Below are 14455 nucleotides of genomic sequence, written 5' to 3'. Positions count from 1 at the left end.
GCTTTTCAATTTGAACCCATCCCATTTATTGATTTTTTTAAATTTTATTTTTTGTGCTATTGGAGTCTTATTAAGGAAATCGGGGCCTAATCTGACATGATAGAGATTTGGGCCTACTTTTTCTTCAATTAGGCACAGGATCTCTGGTTTAATTCCTAGGTCCTTGATCCACTTTGAGTTGACTTTTGTGCATTGTGAGAGATAGGGGTTTTATTTCATTTTGTTGCATGTGAATTTCCAGTTTTCCCAGCACCATTTGTTGAAGAGGCTATATTTTTTCCAATGTATGTTTTTGGCACCTTTGTCTAATATAAGATAACTGTAGTTGTGTGGATTTTTCTCTGTGTCCTCTATTCTGTACCATTGGTCTATCCGTCTATTTTGTTGCCAATACCACGCTGTTTTTGTTACTCTTTCTCTGTAGTATATTTTAAGATCTGATATAGTGATACCACCTGCTTCACTCCTCTTTCTAAGGATTGCTTTAGCTAGTCTGGGTGTCATTTTTCCAGATGAATTTCATGGCTGCTTTTTCTATTTCTATGAGGAATGTTATTGGGATTTTGATTGAAATTGCATTAAACCTGTATAGTGCTTTTGGTAGTATGGTCATTTTGATAATATTAGTTTTGCCTATCCAAGAGCAACGTAGATCTTTCCATCTTTTAAGACATCTTTAATGTCTTTCTTTAGTGTTCTGTAGTTTTCGTTGTAGAGTTCTCTCACCTCTTTCATTAAATTGATTCCCAAGTATTTTATCTTTGTTTTTTGATGCTACTGTGAATAGTTTTCCTCATTTCCTTTTCAGAGGATTTGTCACGTATATACAGAAATGTCTTTGATTTGTGGGTGTTGATTTTATATTCTGCTACTTTGCTACATTCATTTACTAGTTCTAGAAGTTTTCTGGTAAAAATTTTTGGGAATCTAGGTATAGAATCCTATTATCGGCAAATAGTGCTAATTTGAGTTCTTCTTCTCCTATCCCTATCCCTTTAATTTCTTTCATATAATTGCTCTGGCCAGTGTTTCAAGAACTATGTTAAATAGAAGTGGTGAAAATGGGCATCCCTGTCTTTTTCCAGTTTTTAGAGGGAATGCCTTCAATATTTCTCCATTTAGAATGATGTTGGCCTGAGGCTTAGCATAGATACCTTTTATGAATTTGCAATATGTTCCGGTTATCCCTACTTTTCCCAGTGTTTTGAAGATGAAGGGTTCTGTATTTTGTAGAATGCTGTTTCTGCATATATTGAGGTGATCATATTATTCTTCTCTTTAAGCCTATTGATGTGATGAATTACATTTATTATAAATTGAACCAACCTTGCATCCCTGGGATGAACCCTACTTGATTGTGGGGCACTATCTTTTTGATATGTTTTTGTATTTGATTTGCCAGAATTTTACTGAGAACTTTTGCATCTATATTCATTAGAGATATTGGTCTGAAGTTTTCTTTTCTTTATGTGACTTTGCCTGGCTTTGAAATCAGGATGATATTGGCCCTTAAAATGAATTTGGAAGTGCTACCTCTTTTTCTGTTTCCTGAAATAAATTTAAGAATATTGGTATTAGTTCTTCTTTAAAGGTCTGGTAGAACTCGACTGTGTATCCATCTGGTCCTGGGATTTTCTTGGTTGGTAGGCTTCTGATGGTGTCTTCTATTTCATTGCTTGAAATTTATCTGTTTAAATTGTATATATCATCCTGATTCAATTTGGGCAAATTATATGATTCTAGAAATTTGTTGATGCCTTCAATATTTTCTATTTTATTGTAGTACAAGTTTTCAAAATAATTTCTAATTATCTTCTGTATTTCTGTAGTGTCTGTTGTGATATTTCCTTTTTTATCACATATGTAATTTGAGTTTTCTTGCTCCTTCTCTTCATTAGTATGGCTAAGGGTTTATCAGTTTTTTTTTTTCAAAGAACCAACCCTTTGTTTTGTCAATATTTCAATTGTCTTTGTTGTTGTTGTTGTTGTTTTTGTTGTTTCAATTACATTAATTTTAGCTCTGACTTTAATTATTTTCTGTCTTCTATTGCTGTTGGTGTTGATTTGTTCTTTTTCTAGGGCTTTGAGATGTAATGTTAGTTCATTTATTTGTTGAATTTTTCTTCTTTTAAGGAATGAACTTTATGCCAGGAACTTTCCTCTTAGAACTACCTTCATAGTGTCCCAGAGATTTTGATACATTGCATCAGTGTTCTCATTTACCTCTAAGAATTTTTTAATCTCCTCCTTGATGTCTTTTTCAACCCATTTTTTCATTCAGTGGCATATTATTTCGTCTCCAAGTGTTGGAAGAGCTTTTCTTTATTTTATCAATGATTTCTAATTTCATTCCATTATGATCTGATAGAATGCAGGGTAATATCTCTACATTTTTATATTTGCTAATTTTTGAAGAATACTCATAATGCTTTCTGTAGGGGCTGTACCAATTTACATTCCTACCCACAGCTTAGAAGCATTACATTTTCCTTGAGGTAACAGCCAAGAGTTTTATCTCAATTGTGTGCTGATATTTTGCTATGGCTTTTATTTACATATCTCTGGTGATTAATGTACCGATCACCTTTTAATATAGCTATTAGCAATCTTTATGTCTTCTTTGGAAAAATGTCCATTCTATGCTTTCATTCATTGTGATTGGGCTGTTTTTGGCCATTGATTTATGTGAGTTCACTGTATATCTTGGATACTAATTTCTTATTAGACAATAATTTTAAAATATTTTTTTCCATTCTGTAGGTTTTCCTTTCTTTTTTTTCTTAGTTGAGGAAAAGGTTTTAATTCGGTATATTCCTACCTACTTTTGCTTTTGTTGCCTGTGCTTTGAGTGTCATATTAAAAAATTTCCTTCATTCTGACCAATTTTGTTAGAGTCTGTAAACAAGTCAAAATAACACCTGGCATTTTGCCAGAGGAATGTTAGAGTTCGTAAACAAGTCTGATTGGTGCCTGACAAAATGCCAGAGGGAGTGGTTTGAGAAGTAACAAAAGCGAGCCATTAAGTGTGGAGATTCCATATTGGTTGACTGATGTATCTAGTTTATGCTAATTAAGATAAGCTGTGTGGAATGTATAAATAGCTCTGTTGTCCTACAATAAATGGCTTCCATTCCTGCTGTATCAACGTACACGAGTTATTCGTCACCACCACCCCCGCCCCCGGTTATTTTGCTGCAGCCGGACTGTGGCACAATATCAAGAAAAATTTTCCCAGTCTTTTTCTAGCAGTTTTTTTTGTATACAAAAAATTAATCAACAAGAGTGAGTTGCATTTTTATACACTAATATGATGTATCTGAAAAATAAATCAAGAAAGCAACCCCAAATGAAATAGCATCAAAAATAATTATTTTGGGATAAATTAAACCAAGGAAGTAAAAAAAAACAAAATATATGCTGAAAACTATTTAACCTGGATGCAAGAAATTGAAGGCAATACAAGTAAACAGAAAAAAAGGCCATGTTCATAGTTTGCAAGAATTAATACTGTAAAAATGATCATATACCTAAAGCAATCTACAGATCCAATGACATCTCAAACAAAATCCCATTGGCATTTTTCAAGACACAGAAGAAAAACAATTCTAAAATATGCATGGAAGCACAAAAGACTCCTGAAAAAACAAAAAAAGAGATATTATGCATCCAAATTTCAAATTATAAAGCAATAGTAATAAAAAACATGTGGTACTGGCATGAAATCACACATGGACTAGTGGAAAATATTGAGACATCATAAATAAACCCAAGCATGTATGGTCAACTAATATTTGATAAAGAAAACAGATGGGAAAGGACATTCTCTTCAATGAATGAATATCTAGATGGGAAAAATTGAAATCGGTCACTCACCTACAAAAATTAACTCAGAAAGTATCATGTCTGGTATTATTACCTAACAACTACTTTTTCCAAATTCTAATCAACAAGAGTGAGTTGCATTTTTATAAACTAACTTCATGTACCACTAACTCTTCACTTGCTCAAGACAAGGCTCCATGTGAATACTTGGAATATGTGTTATCCTTGAAATGTATTAAATTTATTTTTATTTTGTTTTATGACTAGAAAACTGAGTCAAATTCACTTCTAAACTTTTTGAGAATTCTAAGTTGTGGATATCCCTGATCGAAAATTATTTCTGGATTATATAATCAGTCACGTTTATATTTAAAGTAATCAGATCATGATTACTTTGCTGTTTTAATATTTGTATTTTAATAGATTTAATGGATTCTTCCTAGTTACATTAAACTAGAGAGGACACACAAAGTTTATTTTCTTCCTGATGAATTTGCCCTGTTTGCAGAGCTGTGGAAAAAGAAAGCTAACGTTCTAAGAGAAATATTTCTAAAGAGCCAAACTGATTCCTATGAAATCATCATGTGGGCACAATAGATAATCATCAGAGTCATAATCAAAGCCTGAAAGGAACATATCTAAGAAGCAGATATAAACCAGAAGTGTCCTGAGTCTCACGAAATCCCAACACAGACTCAAATCTGTTTAGTGTTGCACAGATCGAAAGAATCAGATCTAAGCCCTCTATGGCTCTTACTAAATCAGAAGTTTCTGTTGTGTACAGCAAGTCAGATCTATAATTCTCTTTTACAAAGTGTCTAAATTACATAAAATAACTGTGAGTATGGGAAGAAGCAGAGATTTGTGGCTCTAAAATTAAGAGGAAGCTAGTGAACAGAAGCTCAGTGATGGCTCAGTTGTTAAAGTTAACAGAGTCAAAATTTGAAGTAAATGTTACACATTTTAAGGGGACATTAAAAAGCTGAAAAAACCCAGGCATGGTGGTGCATGCCTGTAATCCCAGTGGCTCAAGAGGCTCAGGCAGGAGGATCACAAGTTCAAAGCCAGCCTCAGCAACTTCGTGAGGCCCTAAACAAACTAGAGAGACTCCAGCTCAAAATAAAATATATAAAAAGGGTTGGTATAGGGGGCACTCCTGAGCTATTTGAATAACCTCTACTCAGCCTTGGAGCCAAGTAGATTTTGGTCTGGCATTGCAAGTCATTTTGTGCTTCTCACACTTAATGGATTATGCAAAGTGTAAGTCTCCCCTTGGTTAGAGAGGCTGCTCTGTAACTCTGGACTTGGGTTTTACCCATTGGGCTTGGACAGCCCATCTCCTACCTTATTTGGCAAAAGAACATTCCATTGAAATCTTTTGAAGCCCCCTTGTATAAATAAAGCAAACGTGGGCTCTTCTCTCTATCTCTCCCTCCAGGGTGGAGGCAGGACCCCTAAGATCGCAGAATCGTTCTGTCCTTGCTTTTTGAAAATTACTTTCCGTACCCTATGATTTTTCACCATATTTCTCAGCCAGCTCACTTCACGCAGAGGGAAACTCAAAGATTACAGACAGTGCAGGACACAGGCCAGAGTTGAGGATGTGGCTCAATGGTTAAGAGCCCCTGTGTTCAATCCCTAGTACAAAAAAAAAATCTGAAAAACATAAAAAGATGACAAAGTTCAATAGATGATATGTACATAACAGCCAAATGATATTTTAGAACAGAAAAAATGTGAATTATGAATATTTAAGCCTGTGATAATAGGAAAAAAATCAGTGGACCAAAAGACTGATCAAAAGAAATTATACAAACAATAGTACAGAAATACTAAAGAATAAAAATATAAGAACAAAATAAGAGTTGATTGAAATAACATGAAAAACTCTAAGGTGCATAAATAAATGCAAGAATGAAACAAAGAGAATGGGAAGCAATGTTTGAAGAACTGTTAAAAGGCACAACTCAGATTCAGGTAAAACAGTGAACAACAAGAGAGGTAATTATGATTTTGTGAGGTGGTAGCAGTGGCACTGGAGGCTTTGTTGGATTTCAGGGTCTGATACTGGAACCAATCAGTGCTGGCAGTGAAGCAAGGGAGCAAGGCATGAAGTGCACCATCTTATACACAGTCTTCTGAGCTCTCCAGAGTGAAGCTCACCATGGATAGGATTCCATCTGGGAGGAGCCATGGAGAAGTATATTGCAAATAGCAGTAGTTCAACAGAGCAGATTGTTGTGCAGGCTGGACAGATTTAGCAGCAGGTCCAGGGCCAAATATTAAGGATCAGTGGAGGCCAGTTAATCATATCAACTACCCAGCCTATCATGGTCCAGGCTCTTCCAAGTGGACAAGGTCAAACCATCATTCAAGTACCTATGTCTGGGACACAGGGTTTGAAACAGATACAGTTGGTTCCACCTGGACTGATCCAGAGCCAGGGTGGGCAGACTGTGCAGGTCCAGGGCCACCAGGGCCAGACCCAGCAGATCATCATTCAGCAGTTCCAAACAGACGTCACTGAGGGCCAGACTCAGATGCAGCAGCAGATTTCTGTCCAGGGGCAGCAAGTGGCACAGACTGTGGAAAGGCAAACCATTGTCTATCAGTCACTTAATGCAGATGGAAATATTTTCCAGAAAGCCATAATAGCCATCCCAGAAGCCAGCTTGGCAGAAACACGGATTTTCAGATAGGAGCCAAAACTAACACAACCAGCAGTGGACAAAGGACTGCCACTATTATACTACCTCTACCAGGCAATGTGGTCAATTCAGGAGGAATGGTCATGATGGTACCTGGAGCTGGCTCTGTGTCTGCTACCCAGAGAAACCTACCTACAGCAGAGATGCTCGAAGAAGATCCCCTCTGTGTGAATTCCAAACAGTACCACCGTATTCTCAAAAGAAAGCAAGTTTAGGCAAAACTAGAGATAGAAGGAAAAATTCCAAAGGAAAAAAGGAAATACCTGCCTGAGTCCCAGCACCCTGAGTCCATAGTTTGGAAGCATAATGAAAGTGGATGACTTTTCTCTCCCAAAGAAAAGGATAGTTCCCATATACAGGATCCAAACTAAGCTGACAAAGAAGCAATGACACAGATAATTCAAGTGCCCTAACTCCAGGTCATATGATAAAGCTAATGTAGGACATATTCCTAGCTGATGTTTCCAACTGTTCCAGGAAAGTGATCTACTCTTCCAATGGGGAACTGACGATCAAATTCTGCCCTTTTCTACAGGACAGAAACCACTTAGCTTTTAATAAGTGACTCAGTATTATAATTGCACCAATGTCTGGCAAGTTCAAGCTGCAAGCCTTTGTCTCACCCTTTCAGTGAGGACCTATTTCAGACTATTGATAATATTGACATTTCATGGAGTCACTTGTCAGCTCAGCAGTACACAAGCACTTGGGTTGACTGGTGAAGTCAGCCAGCCATCTCAGAAGGGAAGAACATCCTTCTCAATCTGAATTGCAATTAGTGAAACTGTAGCTCACTCCTTCCCATGGAATCTGGATAGCATCCATCCCTCGGGTGGGGGCTCTCACTGACCAACTGAATAAACACTTTGTATTCAGATGGCCTCTGACCAAGAAAGTTCCATAATGTGATATGGAAACAGATTATCTGAGATATAGCCATCTCATCTGTGGTAATAATAAGAATCTCTGTATGCCCAGATGCTAGGTTCATAATTTGGGACTTTAGCCAAGAAAAGTCCAAAAAGATATTTTGGATTCTGGGGATAAAATAATAAAATTTTCAAGAACCTAAACCTACATTGCCGAATCTCTTTTTAGCTTTCACAAGTTGTGGTCTGCTTGTCTCTGTTGATAGGTCATCAGGACCATAGTTCTTGGTGGGGTTGCTATTCAGACAATATAGAGGATCCTGGAACTTGAAACTGTCTTTCCTAAGTAGAAAACAAACTCTTCAAACAATAGACATTATTAATTCTGTGTGTATTTATGTGACTGCATGACCAATGTGATTCTGCAACCTGTGCACTCAGAAAAATGAGAAATTATATCCCATCTTATTCAAATGTATGATATGTTAAGATCATTGTACTGTCATGTGTAACTAATTAAAACAAATTTTAAAAATTATAAAAAAAATTTCTGTGCTGAAACACTGAAAACATTTGTAGTAATTCCTAAACAAAGAAGCAAACTAGAGATTTTCAATCCTACACTTCTTGACAACATCTGGGGAAAGAAAGGGTGTTTCGTCTAGGATGAAAAAGAAAACGTAGTCTACCTACCCAGATGTTGGTATAGAGCATGATTCTCCTCCAGTGGATGAATACTTGGAATGGGTCATTAAGATGAAGAGACTAATTCACATTTATACTAGAACCTTTTGACATGCACTGAAAGGGAGAATTCTGAGATTAAGTTCTTGACAAAGGACTCAAAAAGCACTGTTCAAAGCACACTGTCCTGGACATAATCCAGGTTACCTGCCAGAGCTTGATGTGGATGTTGGCTTCACTCCAGGAGTGTTTCGTGCTGGCCCCAGAGAGCAAACATCCTCGTTCTTTCCTTGGCAGCTGATTTCTTTGGTGCTAGTGTCCATTTGTTTTTCCCTTTTTCCATAGGACTTGTGCAGAAAGGTTTTTATACTGCACCCATATTATAGGAAAATACTACAGTCAGGAAGAAAGTAGAGATGCCAGAAGAGTCAGGAACTGGGTCACAGTTGCCTGAATGAGTTTGACCTCACAAATCTATTTTCCAGGTGTTGAACTCTGGGAGACAGAACCAAGATGATATTTCAGAAGAGCTGGCTGCCGTCTCTGGAAACAAAGAAGAAAAATCCAGTAATTCTGAAGAACGTTTGAGGTTGGCTTAAATAACAATAGTAAAGATTGCTTCTTTGACATCACTGTAACTGAATTAGGACAGAAAAGAAAGTAAATATTTTGAAGAGAAAATCAAAAAGGACGGACTAGGATAATTATAGAAATAGAGGAATAGAACTATACAAAGAAAACTGGGAGTGAAATTTCTTCCTAGACCGGGAAACCTAGTGCTTTTTCCTGCTTTCCAGGTGTCAAAGTGGCTGATTCTTTGGGAAGCTCACTAGAAACTTCTAGCTCTTTTAAGTTTCATGTGTTAAACCACGCCAGTTTTTTCAGATAATATTAAAAATAATGAGGAATTCTATCTTGTGGTTAGTTTAGGAGTCTAAGATGGAGAGTTTAGAAAGAAAGTCCTCAGACCTAATTTCTAATGCTTAAGCCAACAGTGGTTCTAAAACACTATTTATTTGTGTTATTTGTTTGTACATAGTAATACCAATCTTATTGTTGTCGAATATTTCCTTGGCGGGGGCAAGTTTGAATTTTGTTTTGTTTGAAATGAAATGCATCAAATATTATTTTGTCAATTTTTTCAAATAGCTCATAATCCTTTTATTATGGTTATTTTAGCAAGCCATAATAGCCCTCAAAATAGGAACAGGGAAATTGACCTTTGGATTTTTTTTCTTTATTACTAGTTCTTTTACTTATTTGTCCTTGTGACTGTAGTGATAACTTCAAAGATGTAGAGTGAAGGATGAATGAATAATTGGTTTGATGCATAATTGTGTCACTTCTTGAGTCCTTTTTTTTGCAGGATAATTGTAGATGTATATATTTTAAATGCACTGATACACTGAACATATCCATGTCTATGCCGCTGGACCAATGGCATTTTCTGGTTACAGGGTGGCCTGATAATAATGTCTTGATTTTCCTTTAGGTCTCAACTATATATGTTTTTCCCCCAGCATTAGGGGGAGTACAAGTGATCAATCATTGATGCCATTGAAATTGTTATTTATTTATTTATTTATATGCATCATTTGGAAGAAGATCAAAGATAAGAAGAACACATTTAATGCAGTTAGAAAACAAGCAACAATACCTTCAAAGGAATAGAAAGATACTGATGACTATTCGCCAGACACATAATCACCACATTAGAAAAACATTTTAAAATATCAAAATGATCTTTCAGCCCGTAATTCTATAGTTTGTGAAATATTTTAAATATGAAAAAAAATAAAGATACTTTCAGTTAAACCATAATAATAAATCTTACAAGAGGAAATCCAGGGAGAGTTCTTCTATCTAGAAATGTTTTCCTCAGATGGCAGTAGAAAGGGAATCACCAGAAAGGAAAGATGCTATAGAAAATTGAGTATTAAAACCACAATAACAGCAGAGACAAAAAAGAAATGTTTTCTGATGTTATGATATTTATAGAAATGGCTTAATAAGCTTATTAAACTTTTAAAAAATTTTGCTGTATGTGGTGGCAAGGAGTATTTTGATAATCTACTATAATTTGATGCTTATGCCTTACTTTGTGCTAAAACTCACATGTATTCATCAGTGCTTTGATACCAAAACCAAAATAGTACTTCTCCTATCCCATTACATAGGTCTGTAAGGCAAAAAAAGCCATACAGTACAATACATTCAATGCAGAAGCAGATAAAAGAATTTGGCTTCTATTAAACCATATGCTAAAGAAATTTGCAAATATGTAAAAGAAATCCACTTTTCTTACTGAATTCTTTATTATACTTTGGAAAATATTTTCATTTTTATAAAATATATTATTTATGTTAATATTTTTTGTTTATCAGATTATTTTAAATGTGCTGAATCTATATTAAATTATTTTGTTTAATTTCTAGAAATGATAACTACTAATAAATGTAATCTACATAAAGAGAAAGTCTTTGGTGTCCTCAATCATTTTTAATATCAAAATGGGTCATGACAGCAAACGTTTTGGGAACCAGTGATGTACAGTTCCTCTGAATTGCTGACTTCATATCTTGAGATTTACATTAATTATGATGGGTGTGAGGATGATGAGCAGATTACCTGAAATTTTTGCTTAGGATTTTCAAGTAAACTTTGGAGACTCCCTACTTATTTATTCACTTCCGGAAGAATATCTTACTAATACCATAAAGATAATAACTCACTTTTTTGGTAGGGCAAATATATGGATCCTCACTCATGAAAGTAACAGAGAAATTCAGATACTACACAGATGTAGCAGTGAAGCTTTATTTCACACTTTATTTAATGTGGCTCAGAGAACAGCTTCCTGGAAGGCAGTGCAGGTCACTTCATATCTCAAGACCTACACGAGGCTGAGAACCTTCCTGTTCCCCATTGTTGCAGGCCAAGTGCCAACTGCCTCCTCAAATGAAATACTTCTTCCCATGGTACCAAACCTTGTTTTATCCACTGTTATGTGTTTTCACATTTCTGAAATTCAAGCAGCTCTGACAATTTTAAGTGCTTTTGTTTTTTGACGCCTATATCATAACACAATCTAACTTGGCCTAACTCATTAATATTCTGGCCTACACTGATGCAAAACTATTTTATTTGTAGTGTTTATTGCATACAAGAATACACACACACACACACACACACACACAATATTAGGAGCTAATAACTCTGACACTATTGGAAATGTTTAAAAGTGTCTGTTATTATTGAAAAACAATTACAAAACTTGAAGTATATTTCACGCCATAGATTTCAGATAAGGGAATGTAAATTTGTACGTCTTTTTGAAGCATGAGTAGAAAAAATTCCTAAGAAGGAAGAATTCTAAAGAATGGTTTGTAAGGACAGGGGAAGTGCTGGGAAGTGACACTGACCAAATTACATTTTTATATGGTACATTATGTGCATGTGTGAATATGAAACAACAAATCCCATCAGTGTGTACAACTGTAATGCACCAGTAAAATTTGTGGGGAAAAAAGAATGTTTTGTGAAATGCAGTAATGAACAATTTACAAACTTTGTACATAATTTAATTGCTTGCTGACCATCTGAACACTGCAGTAAATTGAGCAATTTCGCCTGAAATTAGACTTTACTTTCATAAGATGTTCCTCTGCTTTTATCTGGTATAGAAAATTAACTTCTTTAACCCAGTCATTAATGTGTTACCTTTGGTAATCACACCATGCTACATGAATTGGGAAATGTTTCCCAGTCCAGAGTAAAAGGACAGAAGTGGCTAATTTAGGAACCTTACAGTGAACATTCATAATGTAAAACCCTGAAATATATGCTGAAATGCGTATGCTAACATCGCAGTCTCTTCATGGCATTTTTAATCTCTTTGTTTCTTAAGGTGTAAATGGCCGGATTCAGCAGAGGTGTGATGACTGCATAAAACACAGCAAGAAACTTGTCCACCCAGGTGATGCTGACTGGCCACAGATAGATGAAGATGCAGGGCCCAAAGAAGAGCACCACCACGGTGACATGGGCAGTGCAAGTGGATAGAGCCTTGGATGCCCCGTCTGTAGAGTGAAGGCAGACAGTAAACAGAATATGCGAGTAAGAGATCAGCAACAGAGTGAAGCAGATGGTTGCCAGCACCCCACTGTCAGCATTTATCAACATTTCTAGAATAGAGGTGTCCATGCAGGCTAGCTTGATCACCAATGGAATATCACAGAAAAAACTATCCAGTTCTCTGGGTCCACAGAAGGGCAGCTTTACAATCAGAGCTAGCTGGCTCACTGAATGTAAAAAGCCTATGATCCATGAAGTCATCACTAACACAATGCACATATGCCGGTCCATGATGCTGGAGTAATGGAGGGGCTTGCAGATGGCCACGTAACGATCATAGGCCATTGACACAAGCAGTACCATCTCACCCCCACCAAAGAAGTGTCCAAAGAAAATCTGGCACATACACCCTCCAAAAGAGATGGTCTTGTTTTCCTTTAGAAAGTCTGTGATCATTTTAGGGGTTGTGACTGAAGAAAGGCAGAAATCAATGAAGGAGAGATTGGCTAGCAAGAAGTACATAGGGGAGTGAAGGTGGAGATCAGTAATGATTATGACCACAATGAAGAGGTTGCCTAAAACAGTGATCAAATAAAGGGATGAAAATGTCACCAGGAAGAAGGCCTGGAGTTCCCATGAATCACAAAGCCCAAGAATAATGAATTCAGACACCACAGACTGATTTGCTTCTTCCATTTAGTTCCGTTCTAAAAGCATCTGAAGAAAAAGACAAAGCATTACTTTTTCTGTATTAACAGTGTGTGAATCAAGAAGATGTCTTATATATTACCTTTGGACGTGGATTCTAGTATAATCATTTTTGGAAGAAAGTTTGGCCTTATCTTGTAACAGTCACACCTTTGCACATTTTATGGCCTAGGAATAAAACCCTTATTTACAACCCAAAATTTATTCTCACATTTGTATCTAAGGAGTAATTTATAATAATGCCCCACTGAGATTGGAGACTATGTCTTGAGCCATGGCAAATGAAGCAAAGATAATACAGAAGTATCATTGTAAACTATAATAATTTTTTAAAAAGTGTTCAGATGTGATTTATATGTCATAGTTTTTGCAGGGCAGATAGGAATAGAAAAAAAACTGTGTGTATGGATTTGATAAACCTATATGTGAAATAAAAAAATAAATGTACAATATAAGTAACTTCAAGTGAAAGGAAGCCAGGGTAGGCATGAAACTGATCACAGAAGCATATAAAAGCATTATAAATTGTTAAGTTGTTACATTGTCATATTTTCTTAGGTGTAATTTGATTATTGAATCATTAATTATTATTGAATTAACATATATGGAGTTGTCACTGAAAATTGATGAGAGGATGGTATGAATCAATAATTATGATCAATACAATGGGCCTGAGATAAAATATCATTTTTAAAGGACTTTTCATTGTTTAGGGTCTATGTATAAAAAGTAGTTCTTGTATATAAATTTGAAATTTTTGGAAGAAAATTTAACATGTTATTAAAGGTCAATAATTATTTCAAAAATGATCGAGTAAGTGAATGAATCGATCAGTAAAAAAAACAGAAGTATTAATACTAGTCTTCTCAAAATTATTTTCACCAATGAATGTAATTAAGCACAAGAGTAGATAAACCAGTCAAGGAGAAAGCGGTTAGCCACTCTGTGACAAAATCAACATTTCAGACATAAAGACAGGATAGCTCATGAGCAGTAGGAAGACATATTCTCTGATTATGAGTCTCAGAGCTCATGGAACCTGTAAGAAGATACTCAGAACAGAGATATACCTCAGTGAATCCTGAGATTTAGTGTTGAGAATAGAACTGTAAAACAAGTTTGAAAAACCATTTTTCCAGATATGATTTAGGATCACAGAACACACCATCTGGCATTTAATTTGCCTTCAAATAAGAAAGCTTCTGAGAAACTGAAATATGGAAATCTCTGCATGGACTAAAATGAATTCTGGGACTAAAGTGAAGACTGGTACAGTGACTGTGCATCCACTTACTTGAGATAAAGATATAAGAGTTAAAAATGGGAAGACCTTTGTGACCAGAGACTCAGGCTGAATATTTTCAGAGTCAGATAATTCTCTCCATTTCTAACATCTCCATAGTCACTCTTCCAGTCACTCTCATCTGCCATAGACCAAGAAGCCAACATTTTAAAAATACCTTATGTTGGTATTAAAATACCCTCAAATGCTACAGGCAGAAGACTTTCCCCTGAACCATTATAGGCAGAAGACACAGAGCCAGCTCCTGGAAGGGATATGTTTTAGAGTATTTAATTTGGTTGAGAAGG

General features: G+C 35.8%; 1 protein-coding gene and 1 pseudogene across 1 annotated transcript; one reads left to right on the top strand and one right to left on the bottom strand.

Moving 5' to 3' along the window:
• Positions 1 to 3066: 3066 nt before the first annotated feature.
• LOC101961658 (olfactory receptor 4K3) lies at positions 3067 to 12853 on the bottom strand. Its single transcript, XM_005337179.4, has 2 exons — positions 11947 to 12853; positions 3067 to 3080 (listed from the first exon to the last, which is right to left on the bottom strand). Exons 1-2 carry the CDS (start codon positions 12851 to 12853, stop codon positions 3067 to 3069), a joined length of 921 nt encoding a protein of 306 aa, XP_005337236.3.
• Positions 6015 to 6943, top strand: LOC101961941 (nuclear transcription factor Y subunit alpha pseudogene; annotated as a pseudogene).
• Positions 12854 to 14455: the final 1602 nt, after the last annotated feature.

Source organism: Ictidomys tridecemlineatus, chromosome 5 (genome assembly GCF_052094955.1).
Source record: "Ictidomys tridecemlineatus isolate mIctTri1 chromosome 5, mIctTri1.hap1, whole genome shotgun sequence".
Classification (NCBI taxonomy): domain Eukaryota; kingdom Metazoa; phylum Chordata; class Mammalia; order Rodentia; family Sciuridae; genus Ictidomys; species Ictidomys tridecemlineatus.
Note: the sequence above shows the minus strand (reverse complement) of the source record. Positions and strands in the feature narration are given on the sequence as shown.